The sequence below is a fragment of the Lagenorhynchus albirostris genome, chromosome 17 (assembly GCF_949774975.1).
Source record: "Lagenorhynchus albirostris chromosome 17, mLagAlb1.1, whole genome shotgun sequence".
NCBI lineage: Eukaryota > Metazoa > Chordata > Mammalia > Artiodactyla > Delphinidae > Lagenorhynchus > Lagenorhynchus albirostris.
This window is the reverse complement of record NC_083111.1, coordinates 37,216,016-37,230,631: the sequence shown is the minus strand read 5'-3', so window position 1 is coordinate 37,230,631 and position 14,616 is coordinate 37,216,016. Positions and strand designations below refer to the sequence as shown.

At 38.8% G+C, this 14,616-nt stretch overlaps 1 protein-coding gene across 1 annotated transcript in view; it reads right to left on the bottom strand.

Moving 5' to 3' along the window:
- SLC26A7 (solute carrier family 26 member 7) overlaps positions 1–14,258 on the bottom strand; it is a 179,788-nt gene extending 165,530 nt beyond the window's left edge. Inside the window, exon 1 of the mRNA XM_060127623.1 lies at positions 14,066–14,258. Within this exon, the coding sequence (XP_059983606.1) occupies positions 14,066–14,258 (193 nt within the window). The remainder of the gene's footprint in view (positions 1–14,065) is intronic.
- Between the last annotated feature and the right edge of the window lie 358 nt (positions 14,259–14,616).

Genomic DNA, 14,616 nt, shown 5'->3' with positions numbered 1-14,616 from the left:
CAAGAAGATATAGAAATTGTAAATACCTATGCTCCCAGCAGAGGAGCGCCTCAATACATAAGGCAAATGCTAACAGCCATAAAAGAAGAAATTGACAGTAACAATAATAGTGAGGGACTTTAACACCCTACTTACACCAATGGACAGATCATCCAAACAGAAAACAAATAAGGAAACACAAGGTTTCCTTGTGCACTTTTTTCTCAAGTGCACATGGAACATTCTCCAGGATAGATCATATCTTGGGTCACAAATCAAGCCTTGGTAAATTTTAGAAAATTGAAATCATATCAAGCATCTTTCCTGACCAAAACACTATGAGATTAGAAATCAATTACAGGAGATCCCACAGGCACTCACATAGCAAATCCAAAATGAAAATTATTTATTAATTATTTTGATCCCTCCCACAACAAATTCTGCTATAACAACAAAACAATGTGCATTAAAAACAAAGCAAACAGACAAAAATGCTGGTAGTTCCTTGTTTACTTATGCCCTATCTCAGAAAATGGCATTGTCACGCAAATAGTCACCCAATTCAGAAACCTAGAAGTTATCAAAAATATTGTCTCCTTCTCTTTTTCACCCTCACATTGCAGAGCACATTGATCACCTTATCTATTCCATTTAATACTGGTGGATTCTGTCTCTCCTACTGCTCCTAATGCTGCTTTTCTCTGTTCAGACCACCGTTTTTTCTTTCCTGAACAGGATTTTTCCTAATTAGTCTTTCCTAACTAGTTTCTTGCCTCTGTCAAGTATGTAATTAAGCTGCTGCCGGAGTGATTATTCTATAACACAAACTTTTGTCACTCCCTGGCATCCTTCAAGATCCATCAATGTGCTCCATTACCCTGGAAAATAAGCCCAAACACTTTTTCCATGTTACTCAAGAAGACTTTTATGATCTGGACTCTGTTAACCTCTCCAGCTACAACTCCCACCAAGTTAGATTATTGACAAGTATTTAAACAAGCTATGTTCTTTTATTCTTCTTAACACTGCATATTTTTCTTCTTTCTATAGTGCTCTATATCCATGGGCTAACTGGGAAACTTGTATTAGCCTTCAAGATGCAGTTAAAGTATAATTTCCTCTTGAAACTTTCCCTGACTACCAATCTCATCCCCACTCTAGGAAGAGTTTATAATGTTATCAGTGCTATTGCTGTACCTTATACATTCTTCATTTGTACAACCTACCAAAATTATTATAATTACCTGCTTTTGTATCCAGGTCTCCAATTATATTGTGAGATCTATTGTTAAGGAAGCTAATAAGAATTAATTCCATTTGTAAGTAAACTAGTGTGCATCAAGCTAAGTACTGGTATCTCTTTCATGGGGCTCCAATAAAAAAAGAAAGAGGCCTAGGAATAAAATGATACATTTACCCAAAGCTATGAAGAGTATGAGAAGGAAAACAAAGGATCAAACAAAGAAATGTCCTGATTATCAGGTGGATGAAGGCATAAGCGAGGTTAAGTGGTCAAGAAGATTATAAAGAGGTCAGGAAATGAGGTTAATAAGCAGTTCATTGCAGAACCCAGTACCAACTCAAGGGTGCTGAATGCTAGATTTTTTAGGAGGTGCTGACCACATAGAGCATGACTGGGAGCTTCAAGGCTTCTCACAGGTCCTGACCGTCTTTCCCCTTGAATACCCTGAGTAAAGTTGAACAGGAACTTTACCATGGCATATTTTATTGGTTTTTGTTGCTTTTGTTTTTGATTTTTGTTTTTGTTTTTTGAGGACCAAGTTTATATAGCACTCCTCTAAACCACACACTAGGCCCAGGACCAGCAGAGGATAAGAACTTTCCTCCCCACTTTACATTAACTGCTGGCTAATGTCTTCTTCCTTATTTCTCTTTGCCAGCTTGGTGCATCTTCTCACTACCTCCTATGGGCTCAGGCCCACCTACCAAAATTTGAGGTCTGCTCATGTCCTGGATAGAAAATTAGAAAAGACTATGAGATCTATTCATACTGCTGGGTCCCTAGACTGTAATTGAAAACTTTTTACCCAGGATCTTGGACTCAGATACTAATCCTGAGTTGCTCTTACACTTTGCCTGAGCTTCTGACACTTTATTTTCCAGTTTTACCTTTTGTGTTTTGGTCCCACTAGTTGACACCCAGGTGCTAAACTTTACACTCACAAGCTGAGTTTGTATGCCTTAGCTAACCTCCCTGGACCTGACCTCAATTCTACCTTCTCAAATATCTTGATTCCATCCACCTCTCTCTAGTTACAGTGCCACAACCTCAGCTCAAGTGGTAGAGCAGAAGTCCTCAGACTCCTCTCCACCACCTTCCACTTCCCCCACCCAAGAGGAGGACTGCTAATAGGAGGGGTCAAAATAGAACACCAAGGAAGACAGATTTCTTGATGGGAAAGGCTATGTCCACATGCGTATGTTTTTGCTCTTGTACTATTTCTTCATCCATGCTACTGATATGATAAAAAGACCAGGGCCTGCCTCAAGGTCAGCTCTGATGATACGTCTCTTTTCTTTCTACAAGCACATCCAAATCTTAGCTTTACAAAAAAAAAGGAAATAGCTCTTCAACCTCAGGCCTAAATTGTTTTGCTCCACTCCAGGTTTGCTAGATCTATGGTTTAAAACACTAATTCAGCTAATAAAGTAGGATACATTCCCTAAATGTTACCTGTGTATATAGCTCCCTTGAAATCCTCTCCAGAGAAAGAGTGCTTGGCAGGACTTGATTTCTTAAAATTCCATTTCATACAATACCATGTGCCCTTAGGTAATCAAATCTTGCCAATTTTTTAAGACTGTCATTTTCTTCTCTATGTTGATCCAGTTTTTACAACCAAACATTAATTTCATGTCATGTTATATAGATAGGATTGTACTACTCTTCACTTTTCTTAATAAAAACACAGAAATCTTTGGCAGCTCCCTAGGTTATACAATCTACTCAGAAAGTGGCTGAAACCAATACTCTACAAACTTTCATTAAGAAAATGTTCCCACCCTTATGTACCCACACCGGAATATCTTCAAGGTTGAAATAACAAGATCATATTCTCATATCCTTTTGTACAAATTTCTGAGGAAGGAAAAAATAATAAGGCCCTTGTGGGCTGGATTGTTGTCTTTTTCTTCTCTCTTTCCAAGAACATAGCAAAGGACTACTTTTTCAAGTATTTTTTTTTAAATAGAAATGAATAAAGAACCCTAGGAAGACAGATTAGTATTCTTGAAAACAAAATAATTAGGTGGTAGTAGGCACTTCCAAGAATTATATATAAGCAATCAAACACAAACTGTGTGGGTAATGATAAAAGTTTTTTCCCTCTGGCAACTGGTTTATGGTGGTCTTAGCACTGTTATTAACAAACCACAATATAATCAGCTGTCTGGTTCACAGCATCAGTGGGCTCAGGGTTAAGTGATATTACAAGTGGATCTCTCAGGGTAAATTTACATATATCCAAGAAACACAACTGTGTGAAACAAAATTCCTATAGAAAGACATTCTCTTGGTTCACAGACAAGTATTGTTAATCAAAGATCATTGGTTCTAATCACTTGAGGGGTTAAGGCAAAATACATCATGTTTTCATACTGTAGCTTATTGTACAGGTGAGATCTCACAAGAGTGAAAATAATTACCATGATCAAAAAGTTTCATGATCAACAGACCTACAAGCTTAAATATTAGAAACAGTAAGAGATTAAAAGTTTCCATGGGGAGAGTAGCCACAGGAAAGCTCTATCCCATCATCTCAATTATGATTTTTTACTATCAAGAAACATTTGAGCACCTACTATGTGCCAAAGGCATTGATAAGAGCTAGAAGGGTTTCCTAGGACTCAGGACATTCATTGCTAAAACCAGGATGACTGGTCATCCTAAACAGTAAACAGTCCCTGCCACCAAGGAACTTATAGTTTAGAAGAAAAATCAAATATAAATCAAAAACAAATGTGACAGAGTTAATTAAGTGGAAAAGAGAGGGTACTCTGGGAAAACAAAATAGAGGTATCTATCAAGCATCTTCTGAAAGCCCATAGTTCTCAACCCTAGCTGCTCATTTTACTTTATTTGTTATCATTAGTTGAGGAAGCTGAGGTGCAGAATATTAAATGATTTGCCCTAAATTCCTCAGAGATTTTGATTTAATTGGCATAGGGCTTGCTTGGGCATGGGTATTTTTTTTTAAGTGCTGAAAGAGATTATAATATACAGCCAAGGTTCAGAACTACAGAGCTAAACCCAGCCTGAAATGTGCTAAGATATAATCAGGTGAAGGGGGCCAGGGGAGAAAGATTATCCATTGAAGAGGAAGCAGTATGTGCAAATGTCCTGAGGCAAAACAAGCATGATCCTTTAGAACACTAAGAGCAGTTCAGTGTAACTAGAACATAGGATGAATGTAAGGAGAGATGTATGTGAGATCCAGATATTGAAGGGCCTTGAAAAAACATTTTCAGAAGTTCATGCCTGTATAAAGAGAGAAAAGTTGGATATTTATAGTTTGCTTTTTATATAAAACAACTTGTTTTTCTGAATGCTTTGATACGTTTGGGCAATCAGAGTGTCTTTGAGTTGAGTTTGAGAACATCCTACTCTAGATCTGAAGAGGATGAATAACAAGAGTGAAGCGGTATTAATGTAAAAGGATAGAGAGTGTTGGGGAATATGAAAAATTGCAAAGTCTATGCCTACATAAAGGGTGCAGGCACCGGTCAACTTCAGCCTCTTGTTTCCATTCAGGAATATTAGCCCTTTGCTGTTAGATGATTAGATTTAAATGAGGAAAAAAAACTCTCAATTTTAAAATGAAGTCTTCTAATATTTATACATTGGCTCCCAACATTATACAAGCCAATAAAAATGCACCTGCAGTTTCAGTTCCAGGGAAGTATTTGGAGTTCCAGGGAGCCAAGATGGAAGGGATGAGAAGGGATGAGAAGGGAAAGTGAGAGAGGCCAGTGAGATGGTGTGAAACAAGGACGCTATGAAGAGTAAAATAGCAAATTAAAAAGCCATTTGCAATGGCACAGCTGAAGGAATTTAAAACAAAGATACCCACTGTATAACTTAATTATTTTGTGCAGTTTGAAAATAGATAATAGAGGGACAAAATTATAAATGAGAAGACATTCTAACTGGCAAGAAATGAATAATGGTGACTTTTTATTAAGATAGGAGCACGGACTCAAGATTTAGAAAGACACACATTTAAACACTTCCTATGATTTATAGAAACTGTATTACCTTGCAATACAAGCAAACTAATCAGCCTTCCTTCATCTGTAAAATATAAGTAATATCAAACTCTTGGGTTATTATGAAGATTCAATGATATAGCACGCAGTGAATGTTTAGCACATTTTGTGGCACATTTTAAGCATTTAGCAAATGTAATATCTACTATTACCAGGGAGGTTGCCACAAGGACAATGGGCATTCAGATACATTAGAGAGACATTAAAAGGAAAGAATTTATAAAACTTGAATAACTGAATATGGCTGAAGGGGGAAAAGGCAGTAAAGATCCCCACTAGACTTCTGGCATAGACAACTGAATAGACGGGGGTGACTTTCAGTATAATAAAGAATAGAGGATAAGGACTATTTTCCCCTTTTATTTCTCCCTAGCTTTTAGTAAACTCTCATACAGACATTTTATCCTGTGTCACCTCTGCCACATGGTAAAAGCTATTGTCCGTTGATGCTCAGGCCAGTATTAAAGCACATCTATCCTTCCTCCCACACCCTAAGGTAGTGTAGCAGGGGGTATGAGAGGCTCTCAAGGGAAAGAACAGGAGCTCTGGTATAGGTACTTCTTCCCACTGGCACAGTCCTCTTCCCCTCTCAACCAGAATCTCTGGGTTTTATTTTATCAAGGAAGGTGACATGTCATCATGTGATGGGGCAGCCTGAGGGGCTGTTGTGCAGTGTGCTGCTCAGTTCATTCCCAGTCCCACTCAGGTTATGTCTGTTATACACAAAGCAAACTGGAGAACAGAGAGCAGTGAGGGATGAAAGATGGAGCCCAGCAGATTTACATTTCAATCCCTCTTAGCAGTATTAGAATTGAGGGCAAGTCACCCAGTGTTCTCAACCTCAAACTCCTCTTCTCATGAAAAGGACTGTAAAGTATGAAATATCTATCTTGCTGGGTTGTATAAAATTAGAGACAATTTGTGTAACACATTTAAATTGCAATAACCCTCAAATGTGTAGTTAAGGTGATTAGAAGTAATCCAACTTAAACCTAATTAACAACAACCAAAAAAGTATTTGCACATGCAAGTGAAAAGTCAGAAGTGTACTAGCTATCTTCAGTACTCAGTTTCTCTCTGCTACGCCCTTTGCTGGGTTGGCTTCATTTTCAGGCTTTGGAGGCCCAGGGAAGTTGTAGAGGCACATCATCCTGACTGTTAGTAGTCTCAGCACAAAGGAAGATGTCTTTTCCTTTCTTTCTGAAAGGTTCCACACATGTCCTAGGATCCAGAGTGAGTGGACCTTTCAGGTCATTTATATTGCCATCACCATTTTAAAATAGGAAATGACTGTTTTGTTGTGTTGTAAACCCCCTTGTGCCTAGGGGGGAAATTGTCAACATTGAACCAGTTCCTGGCCAGGTGTATGGAATTGTGCTAATTATCAAGACGAGCCACAAGTCTTCACCTGGATCAACAACTGTCTGGTTGCAGCTCTCAACACTGATGCACATTAGAATCTGGGACAATTTATAAAAGAAGAAACACAATGCCTCCATGTCTGGGAACTACTCCCAGGAAAGCTGATTTAATTGTTTGTCACTGGCCCAGGTACCAATGTTCTTTTAGGCCCCAAGGTGGTTCCAGTGGGCCCCAAAGTTGAGAATCCTGGTTGAGGGAGACTTATTTTTCTGATCATCCTAGAGCCAAAATTAGAATCTCACCTGAACCATGTATACCAAAAATGGAAGAGGGGTTGTTCCTCAAAACAAATCCAAGGCATAATTACTAAAAGAAGCAAGGATGGATCCTAGCTGGCAAAAACAGAAGTCTATTACTATATAGGTCACACACCTTATCTTCACAGCCACTACACATCTGTTTGTTGCAAACCTTCCCAAGTTTTCACCACTCTAAATTGGAAGGTCATGGTTCTTCCATGTGAACAGGTCTAAATATTATAGGGAGTATTATTCTAAGTGCAGAAATATATAAATAGCCTTTGAATATATAAATCACCATTAATTTACATTTATGAGAAAAAGGAAATCAGAAGTGCTGAATGAAGCCTAGAGCTATGGGTAAGAGCATGTGTCATGGGATGAGGGGAAATGGAGAAGTGAAAAGCCAGCAGAGTGTTCCTAGCTCCTGTGTCCATTTTTATGGAGGTCAGGGAAAGTATAATTTAGATTTATTTAGCAATATTTGGCTGCATTGTTCCTGGAGAAAAGTTACTAGATATAATAAATCATTATAATCTCTCTACATTATAATCTACATGTTTATAGTGATTAAGGGTGTTAGGTTAGAGATATGTAGCTAATGCTAGGATTCTTAACCCTCAGGGCTGAGACCATGCAGGGAAAAGTTCTCAGATAAGCCTTTAATTTTCAAAGTGCAGTATGCTTCAGGAATTTCCACTTATCGTTCCACGTGTCACTAAGCTGCCCTCAGGAGTGCAATGAAGATCCGCTTCCACACATTTTGGTGCCAGTAATGCCACAAGTTCTACATAATTATAAGGAACATACCCTTTGTCTGTGGCTCAGAACACTGTGGTTTGAATATCAGGCAACCCTATGGCAGCATAAAATTTTCATGGTTTGGCAACAAAAATTCTAGGTGATCCGTTGGAATGCAAGTCAAAACATTCTCATATTCCTCCTCAGTGTATTAGATACTTATATGGCAAGTCATGCATTTTAGGTCTCCACCCTGTCTCAATGCTTGAGTTTTTCAGATTGGAAAAAAAAAGAAAATATTTCCTGCAAGTGGTCATTCAGGGTAGAATGTGAGCTAAATACTCTAGAGTCATACTGCTTAACTTGCCAACCATGTTAGTGACATGTTTAAGTCAATGACATTCTCTAGAATGTTTGTTCACCTTCAAACTACATTCTGTAGTGAGGTCCTACAAGATGTCAGTTAAAGAACACTGTGGTAGATGCCAGTTATAATGGTTTTCACCTGATGTTAGTACTGAGTGCTCCCAAATGTTTTTAATATTTTAAAAAACACAAAGCATTTCTAAGAAATATTTGAACATGGTGAAAGAATGTCCTAAAATTCCTTTTCGTTTTTTCTTTGAAATGAGCACACATACACATATTTATTTACTTCGGGGAGTAAATATCTACTTTGAGGACTCCTTTAGCAGTCTGGTATAGCCTATGAACCCCTTCCTAGAATACTTTCTTAACATAAGTAACAGAAAATACATAGAATTATAAAGAAATGAAGTATTCATGCTCTCCCTGGCCAGGCTTAAGCCACGCCACACTAGGGACAGACGTTCCTGCCCCTCGCCTCCCCCACCCCAGCCCCGTCGAGGGGTGTGTGGAAGGGAGGGGTGCGGCCTCCAGCCCTGACCCTCAGTCTCCCGCCCCTGCCTCACGGCCTCGGGGGAGCCGTGGTCCTCTGACGCAGCAGACACTCTCGCTTTGCCTCCTTGGCGTGTGCCTCGCCATTGGTTCTCCCTGAGGTGGGGGGGGGGTTTCCCGCCCGGGGGCGGGGGGTCCTGACCCGCGCTGCGCGCCCCTGTCGGTGCCTGAGCGTGCCTCTCCGGGCCCTCTGTGGTGCCCCTGGAGCGCTCCAGGTCGTCCCTCAGGTGCCTGAGGCCGAGCGGTGGTGTCATTTCCCTTTCCCAGCGCGCTCCTCTGGTCCCCGCCACGGTGGTGTGTCCCGTGAGCAGCTCTCTTGGGGGGTTCGAGACGGTAAGAGAGGCGTGCCTGTCCCCCACCCCTCGGTGGAGCTAGGTGCCACCTCGTCGTGGTCATCCTCTTGCGGTGTGCCCTGGGGAGACTGACTTTGGCCGGGCGAACGCCACGTGTGCCCCTTTGTGGGGGTCGCAGGCGGGCGTGGGGGTGATCGTGGTGGGCCAGGGCCTGCGAGAGGGGAGGCTGTCATGCTTCTCGGGCGTGCTCCCCCCTTCAAGAGCCCGCTGGACGAGACTGAGAGCAGCACAGGTCGTGCCCCGGCCCTGACCGTGAACGCTCCTGTGGGCCGTGTGCCTACCCATACTGCAGCAGGCCCCACTTCTCCGCCCAGTCAAGGACTGGCGTCTCATGGAGCGCCTCCGTGGGCTCGAAGGGAAGACGATGGGTGGGGGACGATGCGCCGTCGGTGAGAAAGCCTTCTCTAGCTAGCTGAGAGGGAGCCTTGGGGTACCGGAACCCCCAGTTGCTGCCCCTCCCAGCCCAGTGGCCACTGTGGCAAGTGCCAGAGCACGTGGGAAGAACCCCTCACCTTCCCCGGATGGGTGCGCCTGCCTGCAGTGGGGCCCAGTGCCTGCTCTTTGAAAAAGAAAAAAAGAAAAAACATAGAAAAAAAATTAAAAAAAAAAAAAAAAAAAAAAAAAGAAATGAAGTATATTAGAATATATTCATGCAAGTCCACAGACCTAAAAGTTGTGCGGATTTAAGTTAAGAGCCTAGTCTTACGTATTCTCTTTTAAAGATTTTATTCAAGAATGAGTTCAAGGCATTTCAACAAAACATGTTAGAAAGTGTCTTGGCAGGGGATACAAATTCAGACACTCATAGGGATAGGCAGATAATAGGGATACTAGGAGGAAGAGTGGCAGCAGATGTGTGAATGGTGGAAACTGTAGCAAAATACAAAGCACATGCCCTGTCCACAGGGGGAGCGAGCAGGTTTTTACCACATGGGAACATGGGCCTCTTATGGCCATGTATTTCCCTTTTTCAAGAGAAGCCAGGCACCTAGATTTTCATATGAACTATACAGATGGGTTAATTTTGGAGAAAAATTAAACACTGGGATGAAGGAAACACAGACCAATCTTTTACCAGATTTGTCTGGTGGGCTATAGGTTTATAAATTCAGGGAAGTAAGGGAAATTGGAAGAAATTAATTACTCACATTTTAATGTAAATTTTACTATCGATATCTTTATTACATTTATTTTGAAGACATAAGAATTAATTTTAATTTAATTTCTTTCCTAGAGTGGCAGCATGTTACCACAATCAGAGGCTTCAGGAGCTAAATTGTTTATTTAATGATATGGAGAAACATTTACTGAAAACCTATGTTACTGAAAACCTATGTCGATGCACCAGGTACAAGTCAGCAAAAATATAAAGATTAAGACATTCTTTCCAAAGCTTACCCACCAGTGCATAAAGAGTTGTACCAAAAGATTACAATGCAATCTGATAAGGCCTATCATAGAGATATGTAAAAAGTACAAAGGGAGTCGGAGGTAAGAAAACATACATCTTTCCCAGGAGATTGGGAGGGATTCTCAGAGGAAAGATCTCTTTGAGTAGAACTTTGCATTAAGAGGCCCAGATTATTAATGATCTAATAGATTATTCTGAAGAATCGGGTTTTTATCCTAGAGGAAACAGAGGGTCACTGAAGAATTATGAACAGGGAATTGATGTTTAGATTTTTATGATCATTCCAGCTACAGTATGGAATGGCCTGCAGGAGGAGATAGAGTAGAGAATGAAGACCTACAAGACGATGATTTCAGTAGGTCAGTGAACTAGGGCAGTAGCCGGGAACATGAAGTATGACTACTAGTTTGGAAAGATATTTAGGGAATAGAAACAACAGAAACTGGTGGTTGATTGTACACTAGATCGTAGAGTAGCAAAAGAGAGGGAAGAGTTGAGAATGACTTGAGACTCTGTGAGAGGTAGTCTGGTACAAAGGTGAGAACATAGTCCCTGGAGCCAGACCACTTGGGTTAAAATCCTATCTCTTCTAACTCATTTACTGTGTGACTTTAAGCAAGTTATTTATTCTCTATAAGCCTCAGTTTTGTATATATGTCAAGTGTTCTTTTGTGTCTAAAAATTACTGTTATTATTATTTATTATTATAATTCTGGTTAGGATGGTGGCATCATTCAGTTTGTTTCTTTTAGAAGACTAGCGTTGCCTTTGAAGTGCTTTTAGGAGATTCTAGGTTTGTATGGTTGAAGACGTGGATCTCGGGTTGAGAAGAAAGTTTCAATAGTACAGTTAAGGTGTTTACAGCCTCTGATGCAGATGAAATAGCCTAAGGCATTCATTTTCAGAGAAGAAGGCCCAGTGTTTGAGTCTCCAGGACACTAATGTTTAATGGGTAGGTAGAGTAGGAAGCAAAATCTGCAAAGGCTCATAATAAGAGAAGGCCAGAGAGGTAGCAGAATATAAACAGAAGAGCAGTGTCTAAAACCCAAGAGAAGAAATGGTTTTAAAAAGGCTATAGTCAACACAGAAAATACTACAGAGGAATCAATTGTGATGATGACTGACAAGTGTCTATATTTAACAACTAGGAAATCTTTAATAAAGTAAGTTAAAATGGCTCCTTGGTATTTGACATATAGAAAAGACTCAAATGTTAGTTTCCTTTAACCTTAATTTTAAATGCATTTCTAGAGAAAGAAGAATTAAAAACAACTACTGGATTGAATTATATAATTTTTTGTATTTGTAGGTTAAAAATCATTGAATTCAACAATTTCATGTAATTCAACTATGTTGAATAACTGAAAAGCTGCCTCAAAGACTGGTAGAGTAAAATCAGATCTTTGTTTCTATTGTTTGCATTATGATGCAAGAGCAAAAATTACCCCTTCTTTCTTCTAATTTTTCCTAAAGAAATGGAGTTGATAATGATTGCCAATACTGTATTCACATGAATAGCAGGTAATGATATCTAAGTGCCTTCCTTACTCCATGTTCTACTGTAGTTATTTCCCTTGTCACTCTGCCTTTGAGTCTGAAAACTACAGGGGTGAAAACTAAATGCAAAGACAATTTAAAGGAAAGGATGTTTGCACCTTTCCAAAGAAATGCCTTCTATTACTAATAACATTGGTATTATGAAAAAGTCTAGTTATTTTGGCAGTGTAGAGTATAAAGCATAAAATGTTGAGTGTTAGCTTTGGAATCAAGTCCTGACTCTATCACTTATCAGGCATGAAGTCCAGGGAAAATTATTTACTTGTCTAAGCTTCCACTTTCTCATGTGGAAAATGGAGGACTGCTATCATTTGGGATTTTGTTGTGATAGGGTAAGATAATGTATATAAGGGATTTACAACAATGCCCCTTACAACAAATGGTAACTTATGATATTTACCCATAGTGAGTAAGCATGAGAAAGTTTGAGAGAATTGTTTTTAAAGTACTTTTAGAAGGATTAGTCTGTCCATACACCAACAAAGACCTTTAAGTTCTTTCTAGCAGTGTAGCTTCCTTGCCCAATCACTGGGAGCCTTCCAAGAGAACCAAGAGCCAGATCCATAACTTCCAAGACACAAGGGCTGAGTAAGCTTTGTGCTTCTCATCAGTCGGGGGCTGGTAACATATTTCTTCATAACTGGTGAAATGCATGACTCATAAAACAAAACCCCTCAATATTTATATCCAAAGAAAAGCCATACAATTAACTACCAAAGACACATAAATGATAATGCTAATGATGTATCACAGGTATCTTTATCATATCCCCAAATTTTCTTATTAACCTGATATTTAACAAAGATGAAAAATATTTAGTTTTAGAAATATATTCTTCTTTCACTTTACAATAAATTAAAGCAAAATAAATTTATAAAATATACTGAAACTATCTGGTGAAAAAGTCCTTGTAAGCTCATCACCTTAGTTTCAAAGTCCATGGTAGTGTTTCATTTCGAATTTAAAATTCAATAAATACAATCCTAAAAAATGTCTTAACCTGCTATTTACTTTGCATTTTTATGAAAGACTACTATGCTTTGCTTTTGGCAAAATGGTCATTAAAAATATCATAGAAGACTATTCAGGGAAATGGAATCCCAGAAAGTATGATAGTATTATGGATCTTAAAGTAGAGCCACCAGTGCAGATGTTCCTAATCATACTAAAAACAGAAACACATAAACCAGTTTGTTCCAGCTACAGAATAATTCAGTTAGAAAAGTGCTTATAATTTAATGGTATGAATAATAGTTCAAGCCAGGGAGGTAGTAAAACTGCAAAAAAATATAAATCTACAGAATCTGTGCCAAGGAATATTTTACAAATTCTCAAGGTTGAAAAAATCAGTTCCTTTTCTTGCTACAGGTAGAAAATTATTACCTGAATTAATTTTAAAAAATACAATGAATATACCTTTCAGGAAAATACACACACAAAAAACACATACATGATCATACACTGTATGCACACTAGTTACCTAAGAGCTTTCACCAAGAGAAACATCTATCTAAATCCAGAATATCATTTATAATCTGCTTTGGGAAAGTTAAAATCAGACTTCTCAACAGTTTAAATTTCGTATTGAGAAACAAACAGTATGTAATGTGATACAGAATTAAATCGGCATGTGAAAACGTAAGCTCTAAGGACACACAGGATTTTCTTTGCAAATAATGATCTTGGCAAAGAGCCTCCTTTATGTACGGAAAGGTCTGCTCCTTGCTTATAGCAACTCTCAAGACTACAAAGGTAATTGTATGCTGCTAATTAGGTTTACAAATGACTTGTTCAAGCCAGGAGATATTTTATAGCTTGATTCAGCTTAAGTAGAAAGCTGTATCAGCAAGTTCAAACTATAAAAACTCATTCTCCCACAATTACTGAAATTATTGATCTTTACTCATATAATATGAATTTTAACATTGCAAATATATAATGCCATTAAAAATTTGGTTTGATGCTTATTAGGGATCAAAAAATAGCGGAAAAAAAAAGACAACTAGGAAAACATTTGTATACAGATATTCAATGTGTTTATTCCCCCAAAGTTAATTAAAATACATTTCATTAGTAGATCTTAGGTCACAATACTCTTCCAAGAAAGCAAAGTGGTATCTATTCTGCATAAAACAGGAAAATCAAATGCAGTACATTACCTTGTGTCACCTGTTGAACTGCCAGCATTATCCCAGACACAGTGTCTGGAAGCAAGTTTTCTTTCAGATTATAATGTGTTGCCCATTCCAAAATAGGTAGCCGCCTTCTACACCACTGTTTAAAGTCTTCACAATGGGGCATATGCATCTTGCTCCAGAGCACACTTTTCTTTTTTCTCTTTGCCCCTGTCATTTTCAGATTACCTCTTGTAGAAGTAAACTTCTTTAAACAAGAAAAAAAATCGTTGCAGAACACCTCCTTTCAATGCCAGGCTCCAACTCGTCTGTGGTTTACAATGTCAAAGCAATCCAGAAAATAAATCAATAAAAGAAAGAGGGAGAGAGACAGCACTTAAATATATGCAGCCAGGCTGTGTGTGTTATTATGGTACAGCTAATTATGCTAGATGAAAGATACAGACTAAAACCTTGAATTCTTATTTGAATGAGATGGAGAAATGGTCCCTATTAGTATAATATTTTTCTCATCTTGGAAAAGTAATGGATTCAGTGTTAAGTTGGTGTAGAGTTCTCTTGCCAGTAATTCCCCT